This window comes from Molossus molossus, unplaced genomic scaffold (assembly GCF_014108415.1).
Source record: "Molossus molossus isolate mMolMol1 unplaced genomic scaffold, mMolMol1.p scaffold_m16_p_5, whole genome shotgun sequence".
NCBI classification, from domain to species: Eukaryota; Metazoa; Chordata; class Mammalia; order Chiroptera; family Molossidae; genus Molossus; species Molossus molossus.
The window spans coordinates 76,663,617-76,682,535 of record NW_023425388.1 but is presented as its reverse complement, the minus strand read 5'-3'; the positions used below and the strand labels follow the sequence as shown (position 1 = coordinate 76,682,535).

The following is an 18,919-nucleotide window of genomic DNA, read 5'->3' as shown; positions in this document are numbered from 1 at the left end:
TAAAGGAAAATTGAGTAAGGTAGGAGAACAGAAAACAAAGCTGAGCAATCTGATTAATGACACCTGCTTCTGTGTCACCAACAAATGGCAAACTGTGGCTCTATTTTTCGAGGTGTTCAATGAAAAGTAAGTAAGTCCTTGCTTAATAATCAATACCTTGTATTCAGTAAGGGAAAGAAAATTATTCTGGAGGGAAAACAAAAGGCTCTCTTGAAATTGAAGTTGGTCTCATTTCTCCAAAATAAAATATACTCATATTAAATCATTCCACTGGTTATTTGAGCTTTGATCATTTTATCATGATTTAGTCATAATAGCTTCATTCTCTCACCTCACTTTTCTCACCTTTTTGTTATGTTTTGAAAGCTGCTTGTCATACACAGAACAGTTTGTATAAAATGTATTTAGCATGTTACATAAACAGTGAGAGATTACGCAATGAGCCTAATTATGCCATGTTGGAAACAGCTTTTTTTTGAGTAAGGCCAGAATAAAAATTTTCTACCAAAAACCCAAACTTCAACATCTACACTGATTCCAAACTGCTGTCTCTACCTGTCACGCTGGGACGCAGTCATTTCACGTCTCTCCTTTGTTTTTGTACCCTTCAGAGAGCTCTTCAGAAAGGACTGTGGAGGAGCCCCAAGATTGGAGGCAAAGGGCCCCTCCCACTCTCAAGAACTCTCAAAGGTGTTGCCAGGCCCTTCCAGGATATGCTATAAAGCAACGGATTTTGTCACTTTTCTGACAATGTGTAAACCCAACAGGAAAGTTTTTCTGCTTATTCTGTATTGAAATTCAATTTTATTTCAAAAATAAAAGTTGAGTGAAATCAAACGTTTTGCAGTTTATTGCATAGATTCTTCTTCAAGAAGATAAGTCCTCTGCTGGACAGAATATCAAAAAGTTCAGGGATCCCTTTGAAAAATACTGAGTCATGATTTTGTTTCTATTTGTCTAAAATGTGGGCAGAGTATCTTGTTTACAGATGTAACAGTCAAAAGTGGGATTTGAGAGGGTGGAGGCAGATGGTAAGTGGGCGGGACTGTCAAAGTGCCAAGGGGTGTTCTGGGGTGGGGCACATATTCTGTAGCTTGGCTATATCAACATCAATGTCTGGTTGTGATATATCACTATGGTTTTGAAATATGTCACCACCGGGTAAACCAGGTAAAGGGTACACAGAATCTCCCTGTATTTTTCTTACAACTGCATACAAATTTACAACTATCTCAAATTAAAAAGTATAAGAAAAAACAATATGGAAAAATCAATATGGGGGAAAAAAAAACCCTAAGGGGTGGTATCCAATCTGATTCCAAGGTTTGAGAAGTGGTGCCACACCCAACATTAGTAATTGTAATTAATTAAAAAATAAATAAAATGATGTTTCAAAAAAATGCTTAAATTTTTCCAGATAACAACAAATTACATAATTCCACCTACCTGTGCTTTTGCAGCAATTCAACCCCACATCCTTCACAGAAATAAATGAAGGTAATGCATATACCCTTTCCAAGATCTCTAAATGCATTCTGACAGTTGCCCATGTCCTTCATGGCCACTGAACTAGTCACCGAATTACCACTGTTTGTAAAATTCGGAACTGGCTTGGTCTTGCTCTCTTTCACAGTACGTGTCAAAATTTGCAATTTTATTCTTATAATACGAGTTATTTTGTTAATAACTCCAAGAGGGCGCGGTCCAGGTCTGGCTTTATTCACTTTGTCCCCTTAGTGTCTATCTCACAGAGTCTGGCAGATAATAGGTTCACAATAGATATTTTATAAATTAAAAAATAAATTAATGAATGACTCCGTGTCATCAATTCCACTATCTTAGCAGCACAGTGCCTACAATAGTTATCTTTCCGCCTAGATATTTCACAGGGCAGTGGGCTCAGGGAGCTGTGCTTATATAGATATAGGTGTAGATTTTCCACTTTATTTCAGTTCATAAATCGAAGGGGAATCCAGCTCTACCTGGGGTGGTGGCTGCTGCTACTGCCTCCTATTCCTGTCAGAAGTGGTTAAAAAATGAAACAAGCCCAGTCAGTGTGGCGAGAGGTCCTGGTTCGATTCCTGGCCAAGGCACATGCCTGGATTTCGGGCACACACCTCAGTAGGGGGCGTGCAGGAGGCAGCTGATAGATGTTTCTCTCTCACATCGATGTTTCTACCTATCCCTTCCTCTCTATCTAAAAAATAAATACAAACATATTTAAAAAATATAACAAAATTTAAAACTTGGTATCCACTCAGCTGAAAATCATACATTGTGCAAACTAACTTTGTACCCTAGTTCATATAATTTAGGTTTGGTTTGGAACTTCCTTTTTTTTGAGCTACTTCTTCAGTCCAAAGGTTAGCCTAATATATCACAGAGGAAATAATTGATTTTCTACTATAGTTCCTGCATTTTAATGTTTTATGATCCAAAACAAGTTACACATTTTATTTTTCTCACTTGATATGACCTTAAGCATTTAAAATTGCTATTCAGTCAGTATACAAGGTATACTAGCCATGGCCATACTAGGTTGGTTGAAATGCATTTCTGCCTAAAATACATATATATATATTATATATATATAATATATAATGTATATATATAATATATGTATAGTTGAAAATACTGAATAATTTTCGAAATAGGAAACAAGCAGAGAGTGTGTGTTCTAATGGACAATCTTGCCCTCTGTAGAAAAAATAATACATTTCCTAACTTTAATTGGAACAGAGGGCAGTGTAGAGAGCTACTTATTTTCACTTGTATAGACACAAATTATTTTACACAGTTACTCATTGAACAATATGTAATATGTTAATTATGTTGGGCAGTCACTTTCATTGCACAAATTTTACATTTTTTCCAAATAGGGAATTTGGAAAAAACAATAGCAATTTAGTATTTTTATATAAGAATTGATTGCATTTCTTACACAATTACCTTGATTATCAGTGTCCCCGCCAACCTTCCCCCTCTCCCATACCTACAAAACCCATTCTCCTATTTCTGGTCATAGCCTTGATCACCTATTCTAACCCATCTGATAATAAATTGGAGGATAGATATAAAAAAAAATAATGTGAACATTTAGGTCATCAAAATTCTTGGCTGAATCAGAAACTACCTTTGCAGATTGCTTCAGGAAAAACCCAAGTAACAGAAATAATATTTCAAAGTCAAACCACTTTGATTTCAACAGTATCCTTCTCAAATTATCACTGAACAAATTGCCATATATTCTTTTTTTAAAATTTTTATTGGTATGTGCCCATAGCAGGAACCGAACTTGGGACTCTTTGGTCTGCAGGCCAATGTTCCCACCACTGAGCCAAACCGGCCAGGGCTGCCCCATATATTCTTTTTTTTTTTTTTTTTTTTTATCCTCACCTGAGGACATTTTTCCATTCTTTGTTCAGGTAGAGTGGGAGGGAGAGAGAGGAACAGAGAGAGAGAGAGAAACATCGACGTGAAAGGAACACATCGAGTGGCTGCCACCCGCACAACCCACCAGGGCCGGGGACAAACTGCAACTGAGGTACGCGCCCTTAGCGGGAACCGAACCTGGGTCTCTCAGGACCGCAGGCCGACGCTCTAACCGCTGAGCCAAACAGGCCAGGGCTGCCATATATTCTTTATATAATGTTTCATATGTTTTTGGCTTAACAACATTTTCTACAAATAAACAGTATTAAAAAAAAAAAGATTATAGTGACCAATTCTTCAGATGGTGATTTTATACCTTTTTAATTCGTTGTTGTGTAATTAGAGTATTTACAATTTTCCATATCAATGTTTATATATGAATTTTTGGTAATATAGATTATGTATGTATAATTATGTATGTATAAATGCTTGCATCATAAAACATCTGCCTCATTTATTTTTTGTTAAGTTTCAAGTAAACTATTTTTTTTACTTTAAGTTATTGTCCTATAAATGTCCCGATTACTCCTTAGCTTCACCAGCTATAATTACCTTTATAGGGAATGAGGTGTGGATTACCATCATTTCTTAGGCTTCAAGTTTTTTTTTGGTTTGTTTTGTTGCCAATATACCAAGATTATTATTTAAAATTGTACCAACAGAATGTCTAATAATACCTTTCTAAAGAGGCAACTGGTGAGAATAAATATTCCTTGAATGTTAACTCTTGGTAGAGTTTTTTTTTTATCCTCACCCGAGGACACCCTTCCAGTTTTTATTCAGATAGAGTGGGAGGGAGAGAGAGAGAGAGAAACATCGATGTGAAAGGGACACATCGAGTGGCTGCCACCCGCACGACCGACCAGGGCCGGGGACAAACTGCAACCGAGGAACATGCCCTTAGCGGGAACTGAACCCGGGTCTCTCAGGACCACAGGCCAACGCTCTAACCACTGAGCAAAACTGGCCAGGGCTTGGTAGAGTTTTTAAATGTGTTGTTGAAAAGAAACTATACTGAGAAAACATCACTAATCATGAAAAATTAATCAACAACTTGTTTAAACCTGCCTTAGATAGTTAAATTAACATATCTGATTTCTATGAAAAATGAAGATATATTTCATTATTGTTTTATGTAGTCCAGAGGGCTAAATCTGAAGAGAAGTCGTAAGTCAAAGGATTTGTAAAAACATCTAATATGAAGATGTGTTACATTTTAGATAGAAAATATAAATAAGAGCAGAGTTATTATAAACTTTTTAAAGAATATCCTGCCATTTTCCCCATTGATTGGTGGAATTAATGACAATGTATACTATAAATATCATAAAGCATTATGAATAACATTTGAAAAAAATTGTTCCTGGTCGGGTTTTAGTTTGTGTTAATTTGTTTGTTTTGTCAGCCTCTTTTTGCAATTTTTGACTCAAATCCTGGGAAATAATATGCCCTGAAGATTCATGTTGCTCATTAAACAAGGCCTGGTGACTCCATAGGATAGTCACCACTACAGCCTGTAATTGGCCTTCAGGGCAAATAAAACTCACACATTTATCCATCTATTTTATTCTAGTGCTTGATTGAAGCAGGCATGAAAAATTGTAAGACTAATGAAGGTTAGATTTATTTCTGGCCATCTATCCCAGCCTCAGGGAGGACACGAAGAGAATGAGGCCAACTCATAGAGACAGCCAGAGATGAGAGAGCCAGAGAGCTGGTAACCTCCATTGAGCCTTGTATCCAGCTGTCCGAATGTTTGCTATGTGAGTGAGTAGAACTCCCTTTTCTACTTAAGCTCTTTTGAGCTAGGTTTCTGCTGTTGACTACTACATTAGAGTTGATCAGCATCCTCCACTCCTGAGCTGGTACAAGAAGAGTCATCAATTTATTCATGACACAGACACCTGCCAAAATGGAACTTAGTTTAGAAGACAGGAAAGTTGCCTGGCTGTTGTGGCTCAGTAGGTTGAGCAATGCCCCATGGACTGAGAGGTCCCAGTTTGATTCCCAGTCAGGACACATACCTGGGTTGCAGGCTTGATTCCCACTAGAGGTATGCAAAAGACAGCTGATTGATGTTTCTCTCTCACATGGATGTTTCGATCTCTCTCTCCCTAAAAATAATAAATAAAAAAGTAATTATTTTTAAAAGAAGAAGACAGGAAGGCAAACTTTATTTTCCACACCAGATTAAAATTTTATCAGAAATACTCCAAGTGGAAAAATAGGCTGTATACCCATTGGACCAGATAATACATCTGGGGAGATCCAAGCTCTAATCAGGCCCAGCTATACCTGATATTCAGGACCTGGGAGAGTAGCTCAGGGAGCATTAACAGAGACACACTCAGCATGTTGTTGTTACAGTGCCTACCTTTCACTGTTAATTTTCTCCAAACCAACCTATACATTCAGTGTAATTATATTGGGAAATGCCAGCAGAGATTTTTGTGGAAATTGACAAGCTGATCTTACATTTTATATTGAAAGCCAAGGGTCAAGAATAGCTGAGACAATTAATTGCAAAAAAGAAGAAAGCAGATGCCAGATATCAAGACTTATTATACCGCTACAGGGATTAAGAGAGTTTGAAATTGATGCAGGGATAGACAAATAGAGCAATGAACTAATTTTAGATTTACAGAAAAGATGAAGAAATGGTACAAAGAATTCCCTTATATCTATTACCCAATTATCCCTAATATTACCATCTTATAATTGACTTTTGAAAAAAACTTTAAATTTGATATGTAAAATTGTATTTCTTTTGTTTTAATTTGTGACGGGTTTTTTTCTCCTATTACCCATGGTCTTGAATACATTTATTTGTGTCTGCTAGTCAATTATCAGTTGTATTTTCTCCTTTGCAATTTTTTTATCCTGATAATTTTCCAATCTTCAGTCTTAGTGTTTTTCTTATAAATTTTTCTGAACTTTTATGTTTGTGATGTGTGTTTGTTGTCACACAGGTACAAATGGAGTAAACTTATTTGTCTTTTAATTTTTGATTCAATAGTTTAGAATTTTTTAATTTTTAAGTATTAGTTTTTTAAGTATTTAGAATCATATTTTGACAACTATTTTGCTCCCAATGGTGGCATATCATTCTGTTCTTTAAGAATATATTTTGAATTCTGAAAGGGGCCAGAAGTCATGTGTGGTCAAGCCAGGTAACCAGACTGCAGATAAACAAATAGCATTTTGGTAAGAAAACAGACAAACCAAAAAACAGAACCATCAGCCAGCTGTGATGATAATGTAATGATAACATTGTGATTTTCTTGTGTGATCAAGAAACAGCTTAAAAGCCTATTTCAAATGCTTTTTTTAAAATCCTCACCCCAGGATATTTTTCCATTTATCTTCAGATAGAGTGGGGGAGGGGGGAGAGAGAGAGAGAAAAAAAACATCAATATGAGAGAGACACATCAATTGGTTGCCTCTTGCACGACCCCGACCAGGGCCAGGGACCCACCGCAACCAAAGCACGTGCCCTTGACCAGAATCAAACCGGTGACTCTTTGGTCTGCAGGCCAACGCTCTAACCACTGAGCCAAACCAGCCAGGGCTCAAATGTATTTTTTAAATGGCAGCATCAGATGGATTATATGAGCTTCCATGGAAAGTAATTTGAAGGATAATAAAAAAAATTTTTCCCATTATTACTTTTGTGACAAAATAAAGGGTACATGAAATGAAAGAATTTGCAGTTAATAAAAGAACTATGTTACTATGAAGATGTGTGATCATTGGCAAGTTTTTGTCACTATTAAAATATAAAATTGTTGGCAAGTTATGTAATTCCTTTATTCATTCAATAAATATTTGTTGAGTGCTTACTATGCACCAGGCTCTGTTTTAAATATTGGAAATCCAAATATCTTTGCCCTGTGAAATTTGTGCTTTAATGGGGAAGAGGCAAAGAATAAAGAAAATAACCAATGACCTAATAGGTTAGAAGACAGCTAGTATTACGGAATAAACTTAAGCACAGGGAGTGTGGGGTGAAGGGAAAGGACGTTTGCAATTTTAAGTAGGTGGTCAGGGAAAGACTCACTGAACAGGTGACAATTAAGCAAAAGCTTGAAGGAGATGAGAGAAAAAGCCATATTGATGTTGCTGTCTGGAGAGAAGCATCCCTGGCGGAGGCAGAGGGAATAGCAGGGAGCCAGGAGGGACCCAGGAGGAGGGCTGCACCTGGTGTGTTTTTGAAAGAGCAAAGTGATGAAAGTGAAGTGAATGAGAGAGAGTAGCAGCAGACAGGGGAGAAAGATAAGGGGAGAGGTGAGGAGCAGAGATCTAAGGGCCTGAAGGCCACCCCCAGAGCATTGCTTTTATCTGGAGAGAGAATAGAAGCCATGTGAACCTTTGGAATGACATGATCTGCCATAGGCTTTGGTTTGATCACTTTGACTGCTCTGTTGAGAACAGACTGGGGAGGACAAGAGTGGAAGCAGGGAGATTATTTAGGGGTTCCTGTAGTCCAGGTGACAGATAATGGCAGCCAAGAGCAGGCTGGTAGTATGGGAGGTTGTAACTTGGTAAAGAAAGGGGTCAAGTTCTGGATATATTTTTACTTAATATTCTCACATATATTGATCTAAATAATATATATTAAATAATGATCATAATATCTGAATTATCTTAATGGATAATTTGATATTATATTTCTTAGTGTCCTCATTAAAAGTATAAAATGTTACCAAGGACATAAAATTTATGATCAGAAGGCGCGAACATGTGTGCTGGAGCAGAGACCGAGTGCGGTCTAATTATAAGACTTTTGCCTGAAAATCAGTGAGGACTCATTGTCATTTTAAGAGCATACAAAAGATCTTAAAGGTCTGTATAACTGACAGTTTGAGGGTCTGTTCCCTGTTGGCATTTTAAAAGTTTTGCCCATTCAGAGATAATAGTTTATAGATGATTGTATTCTCAGACCTCATTAGAAGGGCCAATTAAATGTGGCTTGAGAACCAAGAAATTCAAGAGTCTGGGACAAGTATATAGCCTTGCTCTAGGGCAGAATGGGAACAATTGCCTCAGAAATAGCTTTAGCTCCATATATCTGCCATTTTAAAAATTCTAAAAGTTAGAAGAACAAACATGTACTAAATAAATCATGTGCCAGGCGCGGCTCTAGGTGGTTGCAAATGTCATCTCATGTCATCTTCATAACAACTCCCTGAAGTACTTTTTACTTAATTTTTCAATTAAAGGTAACATACAACATTATATTAGTTTCAGGCGTACAAAACAGTGATTAGACATTTATATACCTTATGAAGTGATTATCCCGGTAAGTCTGGTATCCATCTGATAGCATATTTTTATAATATTATTGACTATATTTCCTATGCTGTACTTTACATCCCCAAGACTGTTTGTAGCTATCAATTTGTACTTTTTTTTTTTAATCCTCACCCAAGAAACTTTTTTCAATTTTTGTTCAGAAAGAGCGGAAGACAGAGAGAGAGAGAACCATAGACGTGAAAGGGACACATTGAGTGGCTGCCAACCGCACGACCCAACCAGGGCCGGGGACATGCCCCTAGTGGGAACCGAACCCGGGTCTTTCTGGACCGCAGGCCGACGCTCTAACTGCTGAGCCAAACCAGCCAGGGCTCAATTTGTACTTCTTAACCCTTCACCTCTTTCACTGCCCACACCCTGCCCCATACCCTCTCCAATCTGGAGACTATTAATTTGTTCTCTGTATCTATGAGTTTGTTTCTGTTTTGTTTATTTAATTTTTTAGATTCCACATGTAAGTGGAATCATATGGTATCTGTCCTTCTCTGGCTGACTTATTTTATTTTATTTTTGTTACAGATGTTTCTCCTTTTTTACCCCATTGACACCCTCCTCCCCATCTCCCCGCCCCGTCCTCAGCTTTGTTGTCCATGTCCATTGATTATGCATACATGCATAGAAGTTCTGTGGTTTATGACTTATTTTATTTAGCATTACACCTTCTGGATCCACCCATGTTGTCACAAATGGCATGATTTCATTCTTCTTAAGGAGTAATATTTCATTGTAGTATGTACTAGATCTTTTTTATCCAGTCCTATATTGATGGGCACATAGGTTTTTTCACATCCTAGCTATTGTAAACCATGGTGCAATTAACATAGGGATACATATATCTCTTTGAATTTGTGTTTTGGGTTATTTCAGATAAATAACCAGAGGTGAAATGCTGGGTCATATGGTAGTTCTGTTTTTAATTTTTTGAGAAATCTTTACACTGTTTTACTCTGAAGTATTTTTAATCTCATTTTTGGGGTGTTAAAATTCAGACTAAATGAGGTAAAATGATTTCTCAAGGGTAAAAGTGAGTTTTGGAGGCAGGATTTAAATTAGTCTGCATGCATGCAAATCTGTGACCTTTTTTTTTTTTTTTTTTAATCTTATAAATGGAGTTTGCAGGACTCCATGGCTCCAAGAAATGTAAAAGGTCAATGCTAGGAGACAGAGTGTGGATGGAATCTGGTCTTCTTCAGGACTACCAGGGGGAAGGATCCCTATGAATAGCTGTGATTTCTATGCTCAGCATGCATTAAGATCACATAGGCAACCTATCACTAACCTACCATTTGTACATGATGAAAAACAAATCAGAACAAATCAGAGGTAGGGACCAAAAGTAACAATGGAAGACATAGAGCCCTGAGGCAGGAACCTGAAACACACTGGCCACAATAGTCTAAAAAAATCTGGACTTCCTGCAATATGTATCACATACACTTTGTCTTAAATTCTTTTTTCAAGCAACTAACCTTTCTGAGGTACTGAGGTGTCATTGCCTGCACTGTGAAGGCCTCACAGAATCATGAACTACTAGCAGTGGAAGGAATCTCAGAGATTCCCCCTCCCTTGAGAGCTGGAGGACCAAGACTCAGAGGGGTGAAGTGGCTTGTCAAAGGTCACAAGAATCCAGATCTTTCACACACACACACAAAAGAATCCAGATCTGGGTCTTAATTCAGTGCTCTTTCAAGCAAATCTGCTTCCCTAAATATTTATTTCAGTTGTCAGCCATCTGATAAAACTTTCTATTCCCCGGGTTTGATTTGAATGCCCAGTTTTGCATACCTACAGCTGTCTTTAGACGCAAACACTGAGCCCTGAAAAAAGCTATTCTCTGTCCACACAATTTTAATGATTTAGATTTCTTCAGCAAGATCCTCGCTGGGTTTTAAATGTCAGGATTTCTCTGTATTTCATTTTCATTTTTAAAGGTTATTCTAACATAAACAGGGGGCAGGGTAGTGGGAGCAGGAAGCAGGCTCTCTGGAGCACTCATTGTTTCTTTAATGCACAAACCCTTCCTCAGTCCTCTTCATTGGCTCTCAACCATATTGTTAATTTCAAACAAATTATACTGTATTTCTCTTTTTTTCCCCATCATATTTATGCCAGCACATTTTGCAAAGAAAAATGAAAGATATATGTGCCCCTCCTAAACCATTCTCTGTCCCCACGGCCCAGTGTTCTGCTTTAGACATCAGTTCTATGTCAGTAGGTACTTCACTCGGTGGAAAGTTCTTTGTCTGGGTCAGAAAGAACCAAGGCTTCACTGAGGAGGCAGCTGATCACCTGCCACTGACTTGAGGAAAAAGAAGACAAATCGTGTTAGAACTTGTTCTCATCCTAGACCAGCTGCCACTCATCTCTTTCCTTGTTTTTCTTCTTTTCTTTCCTGATACCGTGGACCAAAGAATCAGGCCATCTTCCTAGGACATCTTTAACTCTTATAGAGAGATTTGAGTAATAGGATTTTTGTCTTTTTCAAGGGGTGGAGGTCATTTTTAAAAGGTAAAAATTATTATACCCTTTAATATCTTCCCGTTCACCTTTCTTTTTAAAAATAGTTTTTCCATCAAAGCATCAAGAAATTGTAAGGAGAAAAAAGGGAAATATGTTGGTGTATCTAGATTCTCATTAGATGGTTATAATTCTGGTTGGACACTGCCATTCGGTAAATGAGAATGACAGCCTCAGAAATTAAAGTTTTTGAGGTTCCTCACACACCAGACCCTACTTGTCATAAAATCCCTTACTTGAAATACTACTGTAAAACCATTAAGGGGAAACACATGAAATTCTGATTTAATACAAAAAAATGCAATTTTTTAAAATCACTGGGCTATAGGTAGGCTCTACTTAAAGCTTATCATCTGAAGGAAGAAGAAATTTTGTTAAATAAATATCCAGTTCGTGAAAGTAACATGACTTCATATGTAGACCAGGACTGTTGCCTTGGACTGGGCTCATGATGCTACGTTGCAGAGGAAAGCATGGAGAGGAAACTTGACTGCAAAGAGATATGACCCTGCCTGGCTGGTATGGCTCAGTGGGTGAGCGTCGACCCATGCACCAAGAAGTCGCTGGTTCAATTCCTGGTCAGGGCACATGCCCAGGTTGTGGGCCCAGTCCCCAGTGGAGGGCATGCAGAAGGTGGTCAATCAATGTTCTGTCTCATCAATATTTCTATCTCTCTCTCCCTCTCCCATCCTCTCTCTCTAAAATCAATAAAGAAAAAATATCTTTCAAAAAAGAGAGAAAGATGACCTTATGAGCTGGACACTTGAGGGAAACAATGCAGTTCTGTTCTTCCAGCCTCTTTTTTCCCCCTACTTTACCTAACCATTAATTAATCTAAATTTTTTGTACCTAAATTTCAGACTGATAATCTCCTTTTTAGCACCACCCTCAGCAAAACTATGAAGTAGAGGTTATTTTATGATGTTTTCTTATGACAAACAAGTAGTATCTTTATACTCTTTGTACCCAACAACCAATTATCCTAAAAGCTGACAAGGGTGTGCTATGTGGGCTTGCCTGCCCTTCTTCCAGGTAAGACAAAGCTCAGGGCAGGATCCACGAGCCCTAGGGTCAACTTGAGAGGAGGGTAGACATGGAGTGGGTGTGGGTATAGTATATGCAACAGAACTTAGAAATCTAAGAGGCAGCATCCAGGGAAAAACTAAAACCAAACCTAAGTAAACTAGACAAAGCATTATGATCCCAAAGTGGGTGGGGAGTGGAGGAGGATCTAGGTAAGAGGCAGCAGGGTGACTGGAGCCTGAGGAAACCAGTTGAGAACCACAGGGTTCAAAGCATGAAGTTGGAGGTGGGGCCTGGGGTAAAGCAGAGCTTGGATGCTCGTGATATGGGACCCATGGGTGGTGAGGTGTCCTTAAGGTGTCTACTTGACTCACCCCACCTATCCTAACTGTGCTAGCAATTAGGTTATAAATTCTCAGCTCCAAACCCATCTTCCATATTCCGCTTTGTGAAACCGGTATGACCACATGGCTGGCTCCTTTGCCAGCTGTTTTCTTGCTAGCTATTTCAGCCCAAAGGGGGTGCTAGAAGGGTATTACCAGGCATTAATTTTGGGAAAACAAAATCACTTGTTTGAGTCTCAGCTACCAGGCATAAAGTAGGAATAACAGCCACATTACCAGGCTATTATGATTAAACAATCCCACTCAGCCCAGTTTCCAAGTATTCAGTGCATGTAAATAAAGGAGGGTGTGGGGTTCCTCCTTCTAAATAGGGTTGACCCTTCAGTCAGTCAGGGTCCAATATTAGTCAGGCTCCAGTGAGGGAAACAAAAACCACACTAATTATTTTCACAGAGAAAATGTAGAATAAGAATCTGTTGACAAGACATCGGAGGACAGTGAACTAACACGGAAGTGGCAGCAAGCACTCTAGGCTGGGGGGACAATGGGAAGAGGTTGGGGTTATTAGAACATAGAAGCTTGGAAGGGGGAGCTGGGACCCAGTTTTCTGTGGAGGGGACACTAGGTACCTCAGAGGAATGTGGGGGAAAAGTGACATTGGTGGTCACTGCCAGAATGGGGTTGTTGCTGGGGTAATAATGTTTTTCTTTTCACTTCTTCTACTAGGAAGCTCAGAGTCCAATGGGAAGCCCACTTTTGGCAAATGAGAATTTGTGTTCTTAGGCTGCAATAATTTTTCTCACATTACTTTATTTGTGATCATTTAATTTTTTATTTTCACCTAAGGATATGTTTTCATTGATTTTATTTTTATTTTTTATTTAAAACATTGTTTTATTATTTTTTTTAGAGAGAGGATGGGAGAGGGAGAGAGAGATAGAAACATTGATGAGAGAGAACATCAGTTGGCTGCCTCCTGCATGTCCCCCACTGGGGATTGGGCCCAATAACTTAGGCATGGGTTGACATTCAAACAGTGAACCACACCAGCTGGGTTGTTTTCATTGAGTTTAGAGAGAGGGGAAGAAAGAAGGAGGGAGGGGGAGAGAGAGAGAGAGAGAGAGGGAGAAACATCAATGTGAGAGAGAAACGTCTATCAGTTGCCTTCTGTATGCGCCCAGAGACTGGGGATGGAACCACAACCTGGGTCTGTGCCCAGACCAGGTAGAACCTGAATCCCTTCCATGCACGGGACAATGCTCCAACCAACTGAGCCACACTATTCAGGGTTGTGATCATTTTATTTTAACATATTTTATATTTACTATGTACTTCTTTGTGAATGTCCTCAACATCTCTTGGAAACTCCTAGAATATTTCTACCTCCTTCTATACTGTTGTCCTCCATATCTTCATCTATGGATTTATCTATAATCTTTTCTTACCTCCACTTACACTATTTTACTGTCACATATGCCTCATTTACACCTCTGTCTGTACTTTTATCCATATCTGTAACTATGAGGGAGACAGAGACAGTATTGTTTCTGTCTTTATAGTTTCAATTTTGTGTTTTTCACCCAAATTTGAATCTGAAAGAATAATTAGGGAGCTTTTTACATAAAGACAGCTCACATCTGCTCTTCAACTTCCGCCGTGTTTCCGTAAGAAAGCCTTTGTGCTGAAAGATGTACTAATGGGCCTGTGATACAGAACCCCAAACTTAAAAAGTTCTACCCCATCAGGAAATCTCATTCATCATTTCATTTTTTGGAAAGGATATAGAAAATAAAATGTCAGAGCTATAATGTCAGGACCATTTAAAATGTCAAGTGCTGGTTGTTGCATAGCCTGACTGTCTGCTGTTCTGATCAAACCTCTGACCGGCATAATAATTACAGCTGGTGCATTTTCATGCACAACTGGACCTAGATTTACAACAAAGACAGAGACGTTCTCCTTGCCCTGCCCAAAATTTTCTCCTTTTGCTACATAACTTAAGACTTTGCCTTTGGAATAGAGAATTATTACGGATTCAAGATAGCATTCAGGGTCAGGAATGAGAAAGATGGGCATAAAAAACATTTCCCAATAGACCAGAACTCAGCCATTTATAATATACAGATGCAACAAGAGCCCGGATCGTCTAGTTCCACTTTAAGATGCAGATTGATTCGGGTGTGCAAGGAAACACACATGTGAACTCTACTTTGAACTGACAGATATGGAGACAATTCTTCAGTTTAATTGTCATATTCTGATCTGCTCAGAGAATACTAATGTCTAAACAGAAAAACAACAATGCTTCTGTCATGGATCTTTATGGAAGTCTCTGTGGGACTTTCGATGAGTGATGTACTCATGGACTGACACCAATTACAATAAAACCTTGAAATCAATATGTACACAGTGGGGGGTGATTTTATGTCTTCTTAACTGAGATCTGGGAAAGACATTCCCAAAGCCTCTCGCGCCTGCCATGGACCAGCCTTTTCAGATGGTCTGGAGGAAGCCTCCTGTGTCTGGCTGCTTCCCGGAACAGATAACTTTCAGGACATTGGAAAAGTCGAAGCTCTTGGAAACAATCTCCAGAAGATTCTGGTCTTTTTCTATGCCACTGATAAATTCTTCTAAAGTCAGTTCTCCTAGAAAATAATAGACAATTAACAAGAGGCTTTGTCCATACCAAACACTGGCATATATAATACAGTCACTGGTATAATTATTGATGTTCTTCTTTTGATATCTTTTTAACCGCAACCTGAATTCCTTGAATATCTTTAAATAGAAAAGCAAACAGCACAGATATTGTTGATGAAAACAAAGATGATGAATACACTCTATTTTTATTTTGAGTTGAGAATGTCAGATAAAGCACCTGTGAGCACATATACATTCACTTCTTTACACAGTATTGATTACTGGATCTTTACATTTGAATATTTAGCAAGTCATAGAAGTATGAAGATGGAAGATTTATAATATCAGAAGAGATGATTTTTTGCAATATTCTTCTCTCTGAGAAAAAATTCCAGACTATCAGCATCCAACAAGTGTTGGCTAGGGTGTGGAGAAAAGGGGACTCTAATATACTGCTGGTGGGAATACAGACTGGTGCAACCACTATGGAAAACACTGTGGTATTACCTCAAACAATTAAAAATTGAATTGCCATTTGACCTAGTGATTTCACTTCTAGGAATATACCCTAAGAAGCATGAAACACCAATCAGAAAAAATATATGTACCCCCATGTTCATAGCAGCACTATTTACAATAGCTAAGATCTAGAAACAGTGCAAGTGTCCATCAGTAGACGAATGGATAGAAAAGCAGTGGTACATATACACAACGGAGTACTATGCAGCTGTAAGAAAGAAAGATCTCTTATCCTTTGAGATGACATGGAGGGAACTGGATAGTATTATCCTAAGCAAAACAAGCCAAGCAGAGAAAAACAAGTATCATATGATCTCCCTTATTTGTGGAATATAATGCACATAACAGTCTGAGGAACAGGGTAGTCCCAGAGTACAGGCTGACAATCCTCAGAAGAGTGGGTGGTGGGGGAAGAGATAAACCATAGAACTTATATGCATGCTTGCATAACCAATAGACCTGGACAACAAAGCTGGGGACGGGGTGGGGAGGGATGGGGAGGGTGTCAATGGGGGAAAAAGGAGAAACATCTATAACAAAAATAAATTAATAAAAAAAAAATTCCAGACTATCCAAAGCTGTGAGGAAGGTTAAACATGTATTCATTCCACATATAGTTACGTATCAGTCAGTAGTTCTCCTCTTGTAGTCTGATGTTTGATTCCTAATTTTGTTACCTTGACTTAAGCCTTGGCCTACACTGGCCAGTGTGGTGCTATAAAAGCACCACAGACCCTGGGGTACTGGGTGCCAGGTTTTTCCACTACCCTCATCCCACAAGATGCCTTTTTAACATTTTTGGTGGAGATGGGGTGGGTTTCTCTGTTGACTTTTGTTACTTGTATTATAATTATGAGTTTATTCAAGTGGAGGGGTACAGATGCAATTTCTGATTTCAAAGAGATTGTGCCCAATAGAGTTTGTGGCTGGGCGGAAGGCCAGCCAAAGACAAGAGTCGAGTCCGTTCAGTACCAAGAGGACGTGCACTTGGGGTGGAAAGTCAGCAGGGACTGGAATCAGATGTTACCTTGTACCTGTACTTTTTAATGGATAAAGACAAATATCTAAAATACCACCATAGTTGTTTAAATATAAATAACCATGAATCGTCACATTTTCACACCACACGTTTTGCTTTCAGTAGCAAAATACCAAAATACATTCTTCAGAGGAAACTCTCACCTTTGCTCCTTCCGTTTTCCTTGTGCCAAGGAAGTCTGCGGAAAACCCCAGGTAACAGTGGGTGTCACACAGGGAATGTACGACTATGGAATAAACCAAAATGGAAGTAGGGAAAATTGAAAATAAAAAAAAGAGGGAAGTGTGTGGGTGCGGAGGGTCACATGGGTGCAGAGCTGGGGTAGGGGGACCACAAATAACAAAAGAATCACTGTCCTTTGCAAAGGAAAATCACAGCTGCTACATTCCCAACCCAAGAGATTTTTCAAATCTTTAAGAGTTCGGTGTAACCTGAAGAGAAGTGGGAGCTGAAGTAAATTTGACCACTCAGTTATCACTGTTTCCACTCCTGGCCATAAAAGAAGCTGTTTGCAGGGCTGGGTACAGTGGCTGCGCTGATTAAAAAGAATGGGGGTGACTGATGTGAAAAAGAGAACAAGAAATTCTTTTCCTTAATAATTTTTATTGTGATAGAATTATAATCTTGCTTTTCTTTTTTAAATTTTATTTTTCAGTTGCAGTTTACATTCGAACTTATTTTGTGGTAGTTTCAGGTGTACCGCTGTGGTAGTGGTTAGACAACCATATACCTTACAAAGTGTTTCCTCTGGTAGTTCCGGTAGCCATCTGGCACCAGACATAGTTCTTACAATGTTATTGACCATGCTGTACTTTACATCCTCAGGACTATTTTGTAGCTACCAGTCTGCCCTTCTCAATCCCTTCAGATTGCTTTGCACAGCTGGTCAGTGTTACGGGCGCTCTGCAATCACTCAGTACTGATTTCAGGAGTTTCACTGGTGACACAAAAACTACCCATGACCTTCTTTTTTAGTTCTGTTTTCACAGTCTGATTATCTTCATGATCTTCCTGAATCATGTATTTCTTCCCATTAACACCTTAAATATCTGTTTTAACAAATTAACCCCCCCACCCCAACAAAAGAAGCCAAGTTGTATTGCGTGTGCCCACATGATCGTATTTGCTCTAACGAGTCAGCCTGGTTTTAAAAGAAACCAGCCTATGTACAAAAAAGCATTTTTTCCAATTATTTCTAATTATTTTATAATAGAATATCAAGGGGGGGGGGGATAGTGCTGGAGCTGGGAAATGAGCCAAGATAGGAATGGGGCGTCTCAGGAGATGAGAGTGAGAGAGTCCGGAGAAGATTTCAACGGAACAGGTTTGTATTTGTTAGAAAGGTGGCACTAGGGGCTTCTTGCGCAGCATTTTATAGCAGAGTTGTTTTCTTTTATTTTTTTCAGTTCCAGTTTACGTTCAATATTATTTTGTGTTAGTTTCAGGTGTACAGCATGGTAGAAAGAGGGTGATACTTGAACAGACATTGAGGGTTAAAACACACACACACACAAACAAGGACAGAACATAAAGGAAGACATTGTGACTAACCAGAAAGGCATGTTTTAGACTGGAATATTCTGGAAAGCCACAAGGGTCACAGTGAAGCAAACTGGGAAACTGGGAACTACCAGGAGAACAGAGGAAATTGAAACTTCCTCATATAAGAGAGGAAACCACTGAACTTAAAATTCTGCTATAAAATCAGAGTTTTAAAACACAGTACAATCATAGAGGTTTTTTCCTATAACTTTACTTTTATTGTTGACACTATTGCAGATGTCCTCATCCCCACCCCCACCTTTGCCGACCTCCACCCAGCTTCCACCCCTTCCCTCTGGCCATCACCACACTGTTGCCTGTGTCCACGGGTAATACAATGTGTTCTTTGGCTGCATTTAAAACTCACAATGCAATCATAGCAGAGTTTTAAGTGCAGCAGTTTCCTGTCTTATACGAGGAAATTTCCATTTCCTCTGATCTCCCAGCTTCCCTGTTTGCTTCACTGTGACGCTTGCGGCTTTCCAGACGGTCCAGTCTAAAACACATCTTTCTGATTAGTGGCTCAGTGTCTTCCTTTTCATTCTGTTCT

At 38.8% G+C, this 18,919-nt stretch overlaps 1 protein-coding gene across 1 annotated transcript in view; it reads right to left on the bottom strand.

Annotated features, from left to right (window-relative positions):
* Window positions 1-15,122: 15,122 nt before the first annotated feature.
* The window catches only part of GUCA1C (guanylate cyclase activator 1C), a 34,052-nt gene continuing 30,255 nt past the window's right edge, over window positions 15,123-18,919 (bottom strand). Inside the window, exon 4 of the mRNA XM_036242517.1 lies at window positions 15,123-15,274. Coding sequence (XP_036098410.1) covers window positions 15,123-15,274 — 152 coding nt within the window. The remainder of the gene's footprint in view (window positions 15,275-18,919) is intronic.